Here is a 14,343-nt window from a genome sequence, read left to right as displayed (position 1 = left end):
TATTTGCTCTAAAGAGGTTGCAACTCTTTCCAGCACTCAATTGTCGGAGTGACACATTTTAAATATGAACACATGGTTGCATGGTTGTTGGGAAAATCAGGTTTTGTTTGTAACTTGAAACATTTCCTGAATTTGCCAATTAACCTCCATTGTTCCTCTGTCTTTCCTAAGTTCCTTAGGTACACAGATGTTGACTACTGGAGAAGATACCAAAGACGGAACACTTGAAATGACCAGAATGAGTATGATACTGGATTACAGAGTAGAACAAAGTAGAACTAAGGTATGTTATAAATCTGCTGAAAGAGGCCAACAGAAAAACTGAAATTTTGTGAAACCACCAAAAAAAAAATGTGACAGAACCCAACCTCGGCTGGGGTTACAGACGTGTCCCATTTATCTACATGAACAGTGACATCATGTTTCCTTTTATACACCAAAACGTGCCATTTTTAGGATCTGTAGCTTTCAGTGAGTTTCCATTCACGGTTGTTGTTTCTTTTCCAGAGTTGTAAAAAAGCAGTCTTTCACCCAACCAATATCTGCCCTTACAATTTAATGAAGTTTAAAAACCTACATTAGCTACGGTAATAAAGACAGTCGTTATTACAAATAACTAACAGACGCACAATGCCTCCTTTATTCAATTTCCCTACGGGGATGAATAAAGTACATCTTAAATCTTTAGATCCTTCATCCTTGGTTTTGTGCTTTTATTTTGCTAAAACTGCTGTGTTGGTGATGGAGCTTTCGCTATCAGTTCATTTTTTCTTTTTCTGAAGTCTTCAAGGTCCTGACGCATTCCAAATAAAAGGAAGCTCCTGTGAATCATTGGACTCCTCATCCGTGCGAAATGGTCCCATCACACGCTCCTTTCCTTTCTAAACACAGACGGGGTCAGTGCTGCTCTGTGGCTGCTAGTGGGAGGGAACGGTGTCAGGAAGGGAGCGACTGTAAAAAGTTAATAATGATTCAGTTTCAACGAGAAATTCTGCTGCCATGGTCACCAAACACGGGTCACCGCTCTTGACCTTTATGACCATTACATGGTGGTAATTTATTGTGTGATGTCAAAGTGTTAAAAAAGAGTGAAGAAGAACAGAAGAACTGTGTTCAGTATAACTGGAAAATATAGCTCCTAGTAATTTCTAGGGAACAAAGTGTTCCGTGGGGGTGGGGGGGGGGTCATTCCACGTGCACAAACACGTTGCCTCACTCTTGTTTATTGAAAGAGACGACAGAACTTGCACGATTTGTAGAGCGCTCACGCCAGGAAGATGTTGCGACTCTTACTGCACAATATTTTAGCAAAACGAACCAAAAAATCCCCACATCCTTCTGTTTGATGATGATAAACCTTTTATTATGATAAAACTTTCAGGATTTGAGTACTTCTGTTAATCTCAAAACAATATAATGTAACATCGAAGGCACTTACAAACAACGGTTACAATTGAGATGATTTTTTTCTTTTAATTAAAAACAGGTTATAAACATGAATCACTGAGTAGATAGACAACATGACATAAATGACAGCACCATTGGCATCTTCAGAACTGTGCATATGAAAGAAAAATTGATTGGACGCTACAGTACGATAGAAATAATACCCATTTGTAATAATGCCCGAGCTCTAACATAATCACCGAGACAGAAAAGAAAAAAACCTGACAGTTTGGTAGTAATTTCTCTCATCTATAAGATTTTATTTCATGTTAGGCTTTGTGGTTTCGGCTCTGTGTAAGTCCTGGTACGTCTCTATGAGGCGAGTTGCCTCCCTCTGTCCGGAGAGCAAAGCACCATGGGAAGTGGAATAGTATTTTCTGTGAGTGGCCTCCCCAGCGAACAGGACCTGTAAAGGCTGTGGGGGATGATGGAGATAAAGAGAAGGGGGGGGGGATGAAGAAAAAGGCATTGAGGGAATCTTTCCAGAAGGTTTTGGATTATAGCCTGAGGTGGGGTGGGAAGGTCATGTTGAAAGTGTCAAACAAAACTAGGCACCAGCATTTTAAAAGCTCCACCCTTCTAAATCTAAAGCTGAAGAGTCAATACAAGCTGTAACCACATATAGGATACAGTTCTAAAACTGTTTGCCAGGAAGTTCGCAGATCTAGACGTTAACTCTCACATGGCCGGAGCCGTTACTAAAGAAATGATGCTAATTAAGAAACCTCTTTGCCCTCTTTTTTCTTACCCGGCTCTTGGTGACGTTGGCATAAGGCAGAGGGGTGGCCAGATTCTCAAAGTCCCCGCCGCTGGATCCCACCCTGGTGAAGGAGTAGGAACCTCGGATGAAGCGGTTACTGCCCCACGAGGAGCGCAGGATGCGGCATGGCTTTGGAATGTTGGGATTCCCTGTGGGCAAAGAGAAAGGTGGGAGATTAGGACATGACGGGGCAGGGGAGCACTCGGCCGATCGGTTAAAACTAATCAACTCGGCAGGCAGCCAACAGTCTATATATAATTGTCAGTTTGTCAGGATTAATCCACCCTGAGTGGAACGTGTCACTGTGTCCTATAGATACGACTATAAGATCTCTATTGACCTCATTATGGCTGGTTTGGCTCTCACACGGTGACCCATATATGAGACAATCAGTTTTCCCTGTAATAATCTGACTCACGGTTAGTTTCTCTTCTTTAATCTGCTGTTAAAGGACAAACGGCATCGCCGCAGTCGTGTCACAGGGGCCTTTATTCCTAGGGAGAGAATCGCTACTTCCGAAGATGAGGGGGTATTTATTAGCGGTGACAAGAGGGGATGAACTGTCCTACTTTGTCCTGTCCTCGTGTGTTTTCGCCGTAGAAGGGGGCCATTGTGAGTGAGGACGGTGTCGGCAGAGCGTTCCGATGGCAATATACCTCCAAGCATATTACAATCAGACCGAGGTTACGCGCTAAGTGAGGTTAGATTAGCTTTTCTAGTAGTCTCAGATCAAGTCGTCCTCTCCGGGGCTCCTCGAGTCCAAAACCCTGCACATTAGGTCGACTGGAGACTGCGAGTGCATGAGTGGAACGTGTACGTCCTGTACTGTACTGGTATTCCTGCCTCTCGCCCAGTGACTGCTGGCATAGACCCTAATGCTCCTCTCTACCTCCGATGAGGAATAATTGCCATATAACAGGAGCAACGGCGCATGTAAGAGTGGGCATTTTTGTTCAGAATAGGTTGTTTTTCCAGAAACGGCTGCATCGCTCCCAGTTCCTCGCATTACGTGTCATTTTTGTGCTTTTGTAGCTCTGTCAAAGCAGTTGTCTGCTCCACGAATGGCCTCGAATCGTGCACCTGAGTCACTCGCCTGAGTTATCCGCGCAGGAACGGCGACTTACATCAGAGCAGAACCAGTGACCCAAGCCAAACGATGGGCTGTGTGATTCACTGAGCTGCGTCAATGCAACTGCGTCAGCGTGTGAGCTGGAATACACTTTGAAGTTAAATAAGAGATCTTTGCTTAGATCATGTGGATAACGCACACATACACACCCGTGAAGCGCCTCAGGAGCTCAGTGCAGGTCTCCACCACAGTTTCTTCATCACAGCGCTCCATGTACAGCGCCTCCTGCCCACAGACCCAGCCGCTTAGCGTGTAGCCGTAGCGCTCGGGTGGAAAGAGGACGTCAAAGCTGCAGATCTTCTTGTACCACAGCTCCTCGGGGTAGGACAGCTGCCCCAGCTGATCTTCGTCCTCCCACACAAACTGGATGCTGTTGCAGTCGGGGCTCCAGAAGGGCTCCTCAAACTCTAAGAAAATCTTATCTGTGGTGCTGATGCCCAACTTTTCGATGGCCAGTACTTTGTCCTCGGGCAGAGATGGCGAGAACATGGTCTCGTGGTTCTGCTTCAGAACGCCCAGCGATACCGTTACGATCACGTGGTCAGCGGCGATCCACTCCTCATCCTCGCACTCTATGTAAACGGGGTGACCCAGGATCAGCGCGTCATCGTGAGGTTGGCAACTGTGGTTGTTTTTGTTGTGGTTGTTTTCCAGGTCGGTGTTGCCACTCTTGGCAACCGCCTCCTGATGCTGCGCCGAGTAGTTCCAGTGGATGCAGCGGACTGGTTTGCTAAGGCAGATGGTTCGGGAGGGGATGTCCTGGGCCAGGAGCTTCACGATCTTGGTAAACCCCTCAGGAATGATAAAATGTGCACCGGGGATCTCTGTCCATTCACCGAACTCACTCAAAGAGACTTCATCCATGCTGGCAGCGCTGCTTTCACAGCTCTCCACCTGAAACCAAAGAATTGCCGACAAAGTGTTTAGTGTGAGCTCAAATTCAGTTGATTTTCTTACTTATAGCAACGACAAATAAATGTTTCTTCGGTGCTACATGTCTGATTTATGTTAGGAGATTAATTGCAGCTAATAACTAGAGTTTGGTTCATCTTCAGATTTATTACCTTCCTGATAGTCATCTTGTGGTAGCAACTCATTTCCAATCTTTGTGTCTAGCTGAGCTTATGTGGTCTATACAGTTGTTTCACAGTAAACAAAAATGTAATTATCCACATAAATAAGAATAAGGGTCAAACTAGTACTTTGAGTTTTTAATCAGCAAAAGCAAACATACCATTTAATGTTGAGGGAATTAGCATAAATACATCTTACAATAAACATTCGTACACACACACACACACACCTTGAGGTACTGTTGTAGCATGCACAGTTTGAGCTTCTTGGTGCTCTCAGAATCATCAGGGTCCATCACAATCTTCTTGTGCACCAGGTCACGCGTGAAGACGCCGACGCTGTTCTGGCTCTCGGCGCAGACCGGCTTCCCATTCTGGAAGAACTCCTGAGTCAGCTCGTACACCTACAGCAGGACGGAGAGTCAGAGAAAAAGGGTTATTCAGCAGGAAGTGGAATGAGGAATAATGTAACTAAAGCCGGGTGGTTTCTGAGGCAGCGCGATTGGGAAATATCACAACTATAAAAAAAACTTATAAAACTTGACTATAGGTTAGCTGGCGACAGACTGTCTGAAAGTATATCGAAAGGGATGGGGTGTGTTTTGTATCAACAGAAGAGAAGAAGCCAAAATCTTTAAATGAAGTGCTTGAGTGACACCTTAAGTGGACTCTTGTTTAAGGTAAAGCCCTGTTCAATGTGTTTTTTTTCTTTCCAAGTGACATTTTGAGATCAACAACTGCAGAACTGAAGACACTGAGGAGCCAAAGCCTACATGACACAAAGCAGGAAGCTCAGCAGAAGGAGAATAAAGGGGAAATAACAATGACATTTGTCCCTTTGTTAAAAAGAAGCTTGTAGAACTCAACTTCTATATGTGGCTTCAATAATAAGCCTCCAGCGTTCTTCTTTAGGACTCACAATATATATAATTAAAGTCAGAGGAAGCTTTTAAAAGGATGAGGGAGACGTTTTCAAGCGCTGCCACGTGTCGTGGCTGAGACAGCTCCAGTTCTTTTTGTACAAGGATGACTTTGGTGCACAGTCACCAGAATACACACACCATTCAAAAAGAGAAAAGGGGGGCCGCTTCTCACTGTAACTGATTTTCCATACGTGACCTACTTAGTGCGTTTCTGTGATCGGGCTCTGGCTGGAGCCACTTCAGAACAGAAAAGCAGACTCGTAATAATAGGCTGGTGAATTCAGCCTATTCAGGGCGACCCACCTGCAGGCTGGTCCAATAATGGTTTAGTCTTCAGCTGTCTTATATTTGTTAGCTTTCTTCTTCTGGCCCGATTAAGATTTACAAGTTTGTCTTAGCTTTCACTGTTTCTTCTATCCAGCAAAACAGAATTATTATCTATGCCTCTTATTTATTCTTAAACTCCTCTGCACGTGCTCCAGCGATGTCATACCTGTGTGAATCGCGTCTCCTCACCTCATTGTATAAGTCCCGGAACTCCTCCACCACATCTTTGGGGATCCTCCTCCCGAGGTTGGTCTGGTAATGAGACACGCCCTTCTTGGTGAACAGGCTGATGCGGGTCACGCTCCTCTCTTCGTCCGTGGTGTGCTCCAGCAGCCCGTTCTCCTGCGCCAGGTGGTACACCGGGTTCCCGATGGCGCCATGGATCCAAGTGGCTCCGAGCTCAAAAACGGGTTTTCCTACAAATTGGAGAAGGAGCATGGATGAGCGGGACCTTTTGAACTCAATGCGGCTCTGTTAAACTGTTTGTGAGTCTGTTTTATGAAGGCACAATCGTGCAGTGTTGGCCGCGACCAGCTTCCAGAAGGAGTTCACTTCCATTAACACAGTGCGACGGCAGGAATCTAACACACGGCACTTTAATTATATGTTTCTTCATTTAATATTTTAACAGCGATTTATCTCGCACACTCAACATAGACACATTTTCAGTGTCACGTTTTGGAAATAAAGGCTGCTTTCAACAAGCCTGACTGGCCTACTCTCAAACGTGTAACTCTCCAATGTCGAACTCCTACTTGTATCAGGGGATTCTTTGTTATATTTCGTTCAAATGGTGCTTTATGCGGCGTTCAGTGCAGCGTTCTTGTACCAATTCAAGTGCCTACAAACAAAAAAGAGGCTCTCTGGTCAAGTCTTGAAATTACAGATCTGTATAATGTTTACGACTGAAAGCTAAAACCAACATTATTGTCACTCTAAATGATGGTGTACACGATGTGTTCCAGCAGGAACGTGAGGGCGTCTTCTCACCGTGCTGAACGCTGAGGACTCTACCGCCGATGCAGTCTGACGCCTCTAGAACTGTGACATCGGTGAAGCCATTCTCTAGTAAGGTCTTAGCTGCAGCAAGGCCAGCCAAGCCGGCACCGATTACTACTATTCGAGGACGCCGAGGGCCACTACTGAGAGGATCATCAGTGCCGTCTGAGGAAATTTCACAACTTTGCATGCCGTCCAAGGTCCTCTTGGATTCTGAAAAGGTGGGCCGAGATAAAAATTAAAATAAAAGACTTGTCATCAGAGGGAATAAGATAGAAAAAAACAGACTTGTGAACTTAATATGCACTGAAGACACTGGAGGATTTTATTTAAACACTGTTTTTGAAACAGACAGCATTTGAGGCCTTTAATAACAGGGTGTTTGCTGGAATGTAAAGCTCGTCATGAACATTGAGACTTGGAACTTGCTGCTGTTTGCAACATGAGTGCACACGTCACACACAACCTGCACACACTCACACACCTTCCTAATGGTGCTGTTGTAACTCTAATACGTTTCCATTCATTTCAATCATTCATTTGAGATTCTGACGCAAAAGCTTTAAAATTATTGCATTAGTATGATTAGAGGTTGCAAAATTCACAGCCGACTTCTGTGGTTCAAAGAATTGGATTTTCAGTTTCTCGTAAGCATGAGTCAGATGTAAAGATCTTCAAACTGCTTAATGTTTAATGTCTGAGTTAGAGGAACTGTACAGTGAGTCAGGGTGAAATCATTCAGGTGGAATTTGAGGTCAGAAAGGTCCCACTTTGTAGCACAATGGCGCAAAACTGAAGGACACAGAGCAAGCATGGAACATTTCTGACACACTCCCCCGTTGCCTTCTGGGAAATGTATTCACCTGCTTTGTTTTCCCTCCCTAGATGACTGATATGTTCTTTTTAGCAGACCATTCACAGTTAAGAGGTAATGTCTTGTTTGTTCCCCCCCCCCCACACACACACACACACACGCACGCACACAGCTGAGTCAACCCTTTATCTGATGTGACAAAATAGATGGTGCGAAAAAAAAAAAAGCAAGTCAGCAAGAAGTTCCGCGTCGAATCCCTTACTCTACTTCTACTCTACTGTGATGTCTGCAGGTTTGTGTAGAATCCCCGTGTTTTAACACACATGAATGTCGGGTTAGTTTCCCAGATGTTGCCCTTGACCACGACACTGACACATCTGGATCAGCCTCTGAAAATGACAGGGTCAAGTTTCCCTCTGCAGGTCAGCACTCTCTCTTTTTTTTACCCATTTCTATACGTTATGCTGGTAAATCACCCTTAGTTACAAGATTCATGCCAACAATGAATCCATGAAAGCCAGAATACAACTTTAAAAAGATCTACGAAAAAGCCATAACGCAAATTGAGTCGTATTTATGGCCAATTAACTGACCGAACGGAAAACTAACAACTAAAGGCATCGACAACAACTTGACTGTCTTCCTCAGCTCGGAAAGAGTCATCATAGGTACAAATCGTGTCAAAACAATCAAAGAAACTGCAAAGAATCAGCCTCAGTCGCGATGAAGCCGCACGTCCCACTAAACGGGAGCGATGAACGCACAAACGCGCACCGCTTTATAAAAATCTGTATTCTGGTATCTGCGCTCCGTTGGTCGTGCAAGACTGAAGGGAAACAGCCTGCAATCACTTGGTGTCACGGCGCCAGCAGCAAACCAGCTGTTGTCAGAGAATCCCCAGTTAGGTGTCCTCATTCAAGCTGAAAACCTTTCAGGATCACGTCACTCGCCGCCGCCGCTCCATTCTTTCGGGAAACGGAGCAACGGTCCCGTTAAATGTAACTCGTTTCTTTCTTCTTTTTATTTCATTTTATTTTACCTGACTCTCTTGGTGGTCGGCTTTTAAATCTGGCTTCCCTTTGTGCTGCTTGTTTTCCTCCCTCTCACCGGCTCCGCTTTGTATTTATGCTTGGAAACCAGAAGCAGCCAGTTTCGCTGGCCGCAGCCTCCTGATTAATAAAACATGAACCGACGATGACGACGGCGGCAAAGTCCGGCCCTCCACCTCCACACGCGTGCACGCGCGCGCGAGCACGCAGGCCTGACGGCTCGGCCGCTTTTCTTTTCCCTCCTGCTGAATGCGTCGCGCAAACACGATAATAATAAACATGATAATTATCAAGTATAAATAATTTATGCAGCAACTGCGGGGAATTGTGTGATTGTGCACAACTGCAAATGATGATGATGATGATGATGATGATCTTAATAATAATTGCTATGTGGAGTTTACATCTTCTCACTGTGCTCATGTGGATTTTTTCCAGGAGTGTAGATGGATGGATGGATGGATGGATGGATGGAGGAATGGATGGATGGAGGGATGGACAACAAGTGTGACTCTGTATCCCATGTGCACAAGACATTGCCCACAATAATAAGGCATCGTTGTCAGCTGTAGTTAGACACCCGTGTGCCCTGTGGCGGACAGGTGACCCACCTCCCCGGATGCATTCCTGACCCTGCTAGAACAAGCTGCACTACCAGCCCCACCCCCCCAACCCACCCCTTTAGGAGTAAACAGCACAGAACAGAAGATGAATGCTGGAAAGGAGAACAATAATTTGAAATGCAGCCCGGAGCCCTTTACAGGAATTATAATGATAAAACACACTCTCCTCATCAACAACAACATTGTTGTCGGTCGGGTTCAGTTGAAAAATAACTTTGAATGACTCAGCGCTGCGAACGAGCTGAACGTTGAGTGCATTGGGTTTGTTTCATCTTGACAAGCAGGAAGCTCTTTAGGAAGCACGCACTGTTTGTTTTGGTGCCTCGGCCCTTTGACTCGTCTGAAAAGACCACCCCCAGCTGTTTTGTTTGCAGGTTCCAGCCCATAAATCAATAGGAAGTCGTCTGGATGAGCATGCCACTGGAGTGTCATCCACAATTCCCAGTTTTCAATGTGTGGAATGCCTTCCGTCCCCTTTATGCACCTTGCTGAAAGAGGGGTCTTTATCAGAATAGTGATGAACATTCCCCATAAAATGAAGCGACAGTTTCCTTCAGATTGATTATTGTTTATTATTAAGTGTGTAAATCATAGATAAACGTAACATTAATGTAGCACTTGTCCCTTAACTCTTTTTTTTCACGAGTCAGCCTGATCTCCCGATGTATCTGCAGGACAATCTGGTTGATCTGGTCCCTTTGTCCCTTTGTTTAGTCTTGTGAAACTGCGCCAGCCCCGACTTTTGAATGTTTCTGACTCATCTGAGGCCTTGATTACGTGTGTTGAGCTGTAACTTTAATGGAATAAGAGCTCAAACTCCAGAAGCTGTTTAAACAGATTTCCCAGCTGTGTCTTTTACAGCACCTGAACTCAAGCGATCCGATCTGTGGCTGTTCAGCTGGGTCCAAAGTCCTTGGATGTTCAGACACACACACATTTATAGTCATTGTTGCCCCGAATTTTATCATCATCTTTAAAAATATCTGAAATTGATTTTTTTTTTTTTGTCATCCAATGGGAACACCGGTGGCAGGAAATTTGCGGAATCCCTAATTGGATTCATCAAATTGAACAGTCGCCTTGTGTCTTTTATTGCCAGAATTACGTAATAACAGGAAAACAGTGTCCTTGTTACGCACTGGCCCACATGTTCCTGTCCCATCTTGATCACCTTGCATGGCGTTCTGGCTGACGTGACGCGATTGGCACGTGAATACACATGTGCCTGCTGAGTAATTAAACTGCAGGAGGAATGCTGCTGTGGGCCTGGAGAAAGGCCTCTGTGTGTTGGTCCAGGAGGGGCCACAGAGACCTCACATTGTAAGTCTGGCCAGCGTCGGGCCTGCGCGTATTGTCAGGGGCTCCTCTGCATGGTAACGGACCGGAGCGGGCGAGGAGAGTGGCTTTCATTGACGGAACATGCACAGGAGGTTGGCAAAGGGGAGAGTGTCTCAGCAGGATCCCACTGGCTTTAATGGTGTCGGGCCAATGCGAAGAGCAGCCTGCGTGAATCCTGCAGAGATCTATTTCTAATTTCCTGCACCAGCGTGGAGAAATAAATGACAGCAGGTTTATTGTTGTGATGTAACTAGGTCAGACTTCAGGGTCCCTTTTAGGGGAGGTTAGATGAGCAGGAGGTTAAACACTGATTCATGTTATTGAATCCAAAGATACGGTGTACAGATGCAGTTATCACTGTGGATTTAAACCAAAAAATGGTTCCACTTGGTGTAAATATGGTGTTTTAATGCATGGACGTGTAAATGGAGTGTAAAATTTGATTTCCATTGCACATGTAATATTGAGACAGCACTGAAGTCCGTATCATGAATCAACCTTTAAACGTCTGTGTGAGGTCATGTTTAAAAATGTTTTTTTTTATTTAAAAAAATCACAACACCGAGACGGAATTGCGTTGCAACTTTCAAGCATGAGGAGGATTTTAATAGATTTCCCAGATTTTTTTCCTGTCCCTCTTCCTCTCTGTTGCCCCTTCCTCTGTTTCTCTCCCTTTTGTGTGTACTATCACACCACTGGTTGCGCAACAGGTCTTGGCAAGAGGTCTGAGTTTGTGTTGTTGTAACAAGGAGCTCTGTCACAAAATGTTTCAGCTGAATTTCGCTCCTCTCAATGACCCCCCTCCCAGTTCTTTAACTGGCTTCCTCAGCCACAACATGAAATTAGGGGGGTGCTGCGCATAAAAAGGCCGCCCAACAAAGGGGCCCCGTCTCTGGGAGTGCATTCAACAACAAAAAGGGCAAAACTGTCTTGTTTCTATGCTGAGTTGGTAAAAATCGGGAAAACCGTTGAGGAACTAGTGCAGCAACCATCATCCTTTCCGGCAAATTAAATCAAGAATCAATTTGAATGTGACGGCCTTGCTGATGATGCGGCTCGATCTAAATAATAAGCCATGAAAATTGCGCGATGTGGTGCCATTGTGGCATCGACCGTAATGTAACATATAGCCATAAACAGCAGCTCAGGAGGTCACAAACTTTGTCTTTTTTTAGAAAAGAAGGTGCAGCACTTCCTTCCTCTGTGGAGCATTAAAGGGAACCTGAAGGCATGCTGTAAACATGACCCACTTTAAAACCCTCATTATGTAAGCATTATAATCAGCACAAGTGTATTTTAACTTAAACAAAAAAGGAACAAATACGGCTGAACTGACATTACGGATCAAAGGCCTCAGCTTTTCCTGATACTCCCACCAGCTGTTCTGTGATCAGTGCAGCGCTCAAGCTGTTCACATTCATGCCGCAGATATTGGTGAGAAACTGAACCAGCCTGTTTATGCTGAGCAGTTTGACTTAAACAAAGAGCAAATATGCTTAAAGACTGGCTGGTAACTTGGTCATTGCTGCCGCAAATACAGGGAATAAAGTGATTTTTGAGTAGAGCAAGTTATGGAAACAATAACAGTCTTCTGCAGTCAATGATAATGAAGCAAATAATACAAATTATCAAGGATGAAATGGACAGTTCAGCAAATTCCGTAGAGTCCTGGTAATCACGGTAACAGAGCGATACAGATCCTGCATGTCAAGATGAAACATCTTTTCTGGAGCCACACAATAGAAAAATAAACATGCATGCAAGTCGGACCGCAGCTGAAGACCTCAGCACAGATGTCACATCGGACAGATAAAGTGGACAAAAATAGACCCCGCACGGGCGGAGGAGGACGATAAAGAATATAAGCTTCCTGCTTTATCTTTGGCTCAAAGACTCAAAAAGATGTCTGATGATTACTTGATTGTCTCCTCGGTTTTGTCACATCCGGCGGTCTTACAGTGAAAAGCATCAATGGGGGCGAAAGGTGACGCGACGCGCCCGCTCCACATGTGGAGGTAATTTTAGCAGCACAGGAAAGCAATGAATGACCAACACCCTCGCCCAATTATTTTCACAGGAGGTCAGTAGAGGCAGGATGTTACAGTTCAAAGGGCGTGTGCGTTGCTCTTTTTAACTTGTATTATTTTTGTTTGAGCGTGATTGCTTATAGAAGACGGCCACCATTCTAATATTCAAAATTAAATGCAAAGATGTAAAGATATTGATTTTTTTTAATTAATTTTTTTTAAAGGTGGAGCACAGATTCCATTATGGGAAGAAGATTTTTGCACTTGCACTACAGCGACATACTTTGCACGGTGTGAGGTAAGCAAACACTTGTTTCCATCTGGCCTGTATTTGTCACTGGACGTCTTTTCACAGGCGAGACCCTCTGCTACGCGTCTCGGCGGGGAGCTTAGGGAGTTATGTGACCGCAGACCTCTCCTCTTTCAAAACAGTCACTGCAGCCGCACAACCCTGAGTCGAAATGTCACCCGGACTGCAGGAAATGCTGCCTCACTGACTCAAGAAATCCTGCATTTCTATTAAAAGCGACAATATTTTTGATGTGTATTTCAGGTTTCTTGGTTACTTGAACTATGCACGTGAGGGAAAAAAAATTATAATTCAAACATACCCTTGATGCTGCTCAATTGCATACTTTCTTGTCACCTCAGAACTGGAGACACTGGTTTGTGGAAACATTAACGGGGAATTTCACTCTGTCACAACTGGAGGTTTTGGAACTTTTTGTCCTCGTAGCAGAAGGACGTGGACCAAATTCTGAGCTGGGGCCTTTCTGTAACCCACACTGGAAGCATGTGACAGTTAATAAGGATTCCTGTATATGTCGTATTTCTTTCATTGTTTTCTTCATCATCATTGAATGGTCTGAAAAAAATGTGTGTCAGTGTGACGACACTGGGGAACTGCTCCTTTAGCATCTGCTGACATATGTTCTAATGCGTGTTAAAACATGGATTTTATTAAAGCACCTATGTGTGCAAGTACTTCTCTGTTTTGGCAGCAGTGTGAAAATGTGTTGGCCGACATTCTAAGAGCGCAGTCACATGTGATCTTTAAAGTTCCGCGTCCCTTCAAGCTGTAACTCTTCTCGGAAAACTTCTTGCATTTAATGCTTGTGCAAATTCTCCACCTCAGGCTGTTGCGCTAAGTAATGGATTCCTTTAAGTAATTTGAATTCTCATGTCAAGACGTTACTTTCCTATGAACTGTACAAACATTTCCTGTATCTGCACGATGACCAAATGCACCAGTACAAAGCTTTTCCAAAAGCCTGCGGTTGTCTGTCTGGATCACAATCCGTTTTTAACTTAACGTCCCATTTGCTGTTGTGCTGCTGCTATTTTAATGTTGAATCTTCATCCCTGGTTAATTCAGTTCATGTTGTTCACGGAGCCATTAGGGAGCAGCTGCAGGTCACTGCTGCGATCTGATACCACACAGCGACTCACTGCCAGAGTGACTAGAGACTCATCTAAAGTTTCACCAGGCTCCTGGTCCAGTTGTGTTTCCAAGTTTCCGTGGCAGAAAAGGAGAAAAACTGGAAGAGCCGTGAGAAAACAAAGCAATATCTAGACCAAAGGTCTAAACAAGAGGAAACAGTCATTAACACAATTTACATACATGTGTGCTGAGCACTTTTGTGTTGCAGAAGTTGTGACATACAACAGCGTTTATTCAAGGGCATCGATCCGCAGGCAAATGGGCTTGTCTTCTTTCGTCAGAAGATAAACCCAAATCAGCATCTTCGGTTCTGAAAAAAACTGATCTGGGGGTAAAGATTTAAGAACTCCACACCCACATTCGGAGCTCAAACAACTACTCACATAATGGTGGG

The 14,343-nt window shown here is 44.5% G+C and overlaps 1 protein-coding gene and 1 long non-coding RNA gene across 2 annotated transcripts; one reads left to right on the top strand and one right to left on the bottom strand.

Moving 5' to 3' along the window:
- Positions 1 to 1,336: 1,336 nt before the first annotated feature.
- Positions 1,337 to 8,635, bottom strand: smox (spermine oxidase). Its single transcript, XM_057035328.1, has 7 exons — positions 8,511 to 8,635; positions 6,649 to 6,870; positions 5,848 to 6,074; positions 4,639 to 4,812; positions 3,485 to 4,229; positions 2,195 to 2,355; positions 1,337 to 1,861 (listed from the first exon to the last, which is right to left on the bottom strand). The coding sequence occupies exons 2-7, from the start codon at positions 6,845 to 6,847 to the stop codon at positions 1,706 to 1,708; spliced, it is 1,662 nt and encodes a 553-aa protein (XP_056891308.1). The 5' UTR covers positions 6,848 to 6,870; positions 8,511 to 8,635; the 3' UTR covers positions 1,337 to 1,705.
- LOC130527135 (uncharacterized) lies at positions 7,241 to 13,780 on the top strand. The gene is made up of 3 exons (XR_008950938.1): positions 7,241 to 7,893; positions 12,733 to 12,806; positions 12,864 to 13,780. It is a non-coding gene; the product is annotated as an uncharacterized LOC130527135 (long non-coding RNA).
- The last annotated feature ends 563 nt before the right edge of the window (positions 13,781 to 14,343 follow it).

This window comes from Takifugu flavidus, chromosome 6 (assembly GCF_003711565.1).
Source record: "Takifugu flavidus isolate HTHZ2018 chromosome 6, ASM371156v2, whole genome shotgun sequence".
Taxonomy (NCBI): Eukaryota; Metazoa; Chordata; class Actinopteri; order Tetraodontiformes; family Tetraodontidae; genus Takifugu; species Takifugu flavidus.
Note: the sequence above shows the minus strand (reverse complement) of the source record. Positions and strands in the feature narration are given on the sequence as shown.

Bases quoted from the DNA above. Each gene is read 5' to 3' on its own strand.
- smox (XM_057035328.1), bottom strand. From the start codon at position 6,847: ATGCAAAGTTGTGAAATTTCCTCAGACGGCACTGATGATCCTCTCAGT. The intron at 4,230-4,638 runs GTGTGTGTGTGT...CTTTGGTTTCAG, and splicing joins TGCTACAACAGTACCTCAAG to GTGGAGAGCTGTGAAAGCAG. The intron at 2,356-3,484 runs GTGTGTATGTGT...CTTTGCCCACAG, and splicing joins GCTCCTGAGGCGCTTCACGG to GGAATCCCAACATTCCAAAG.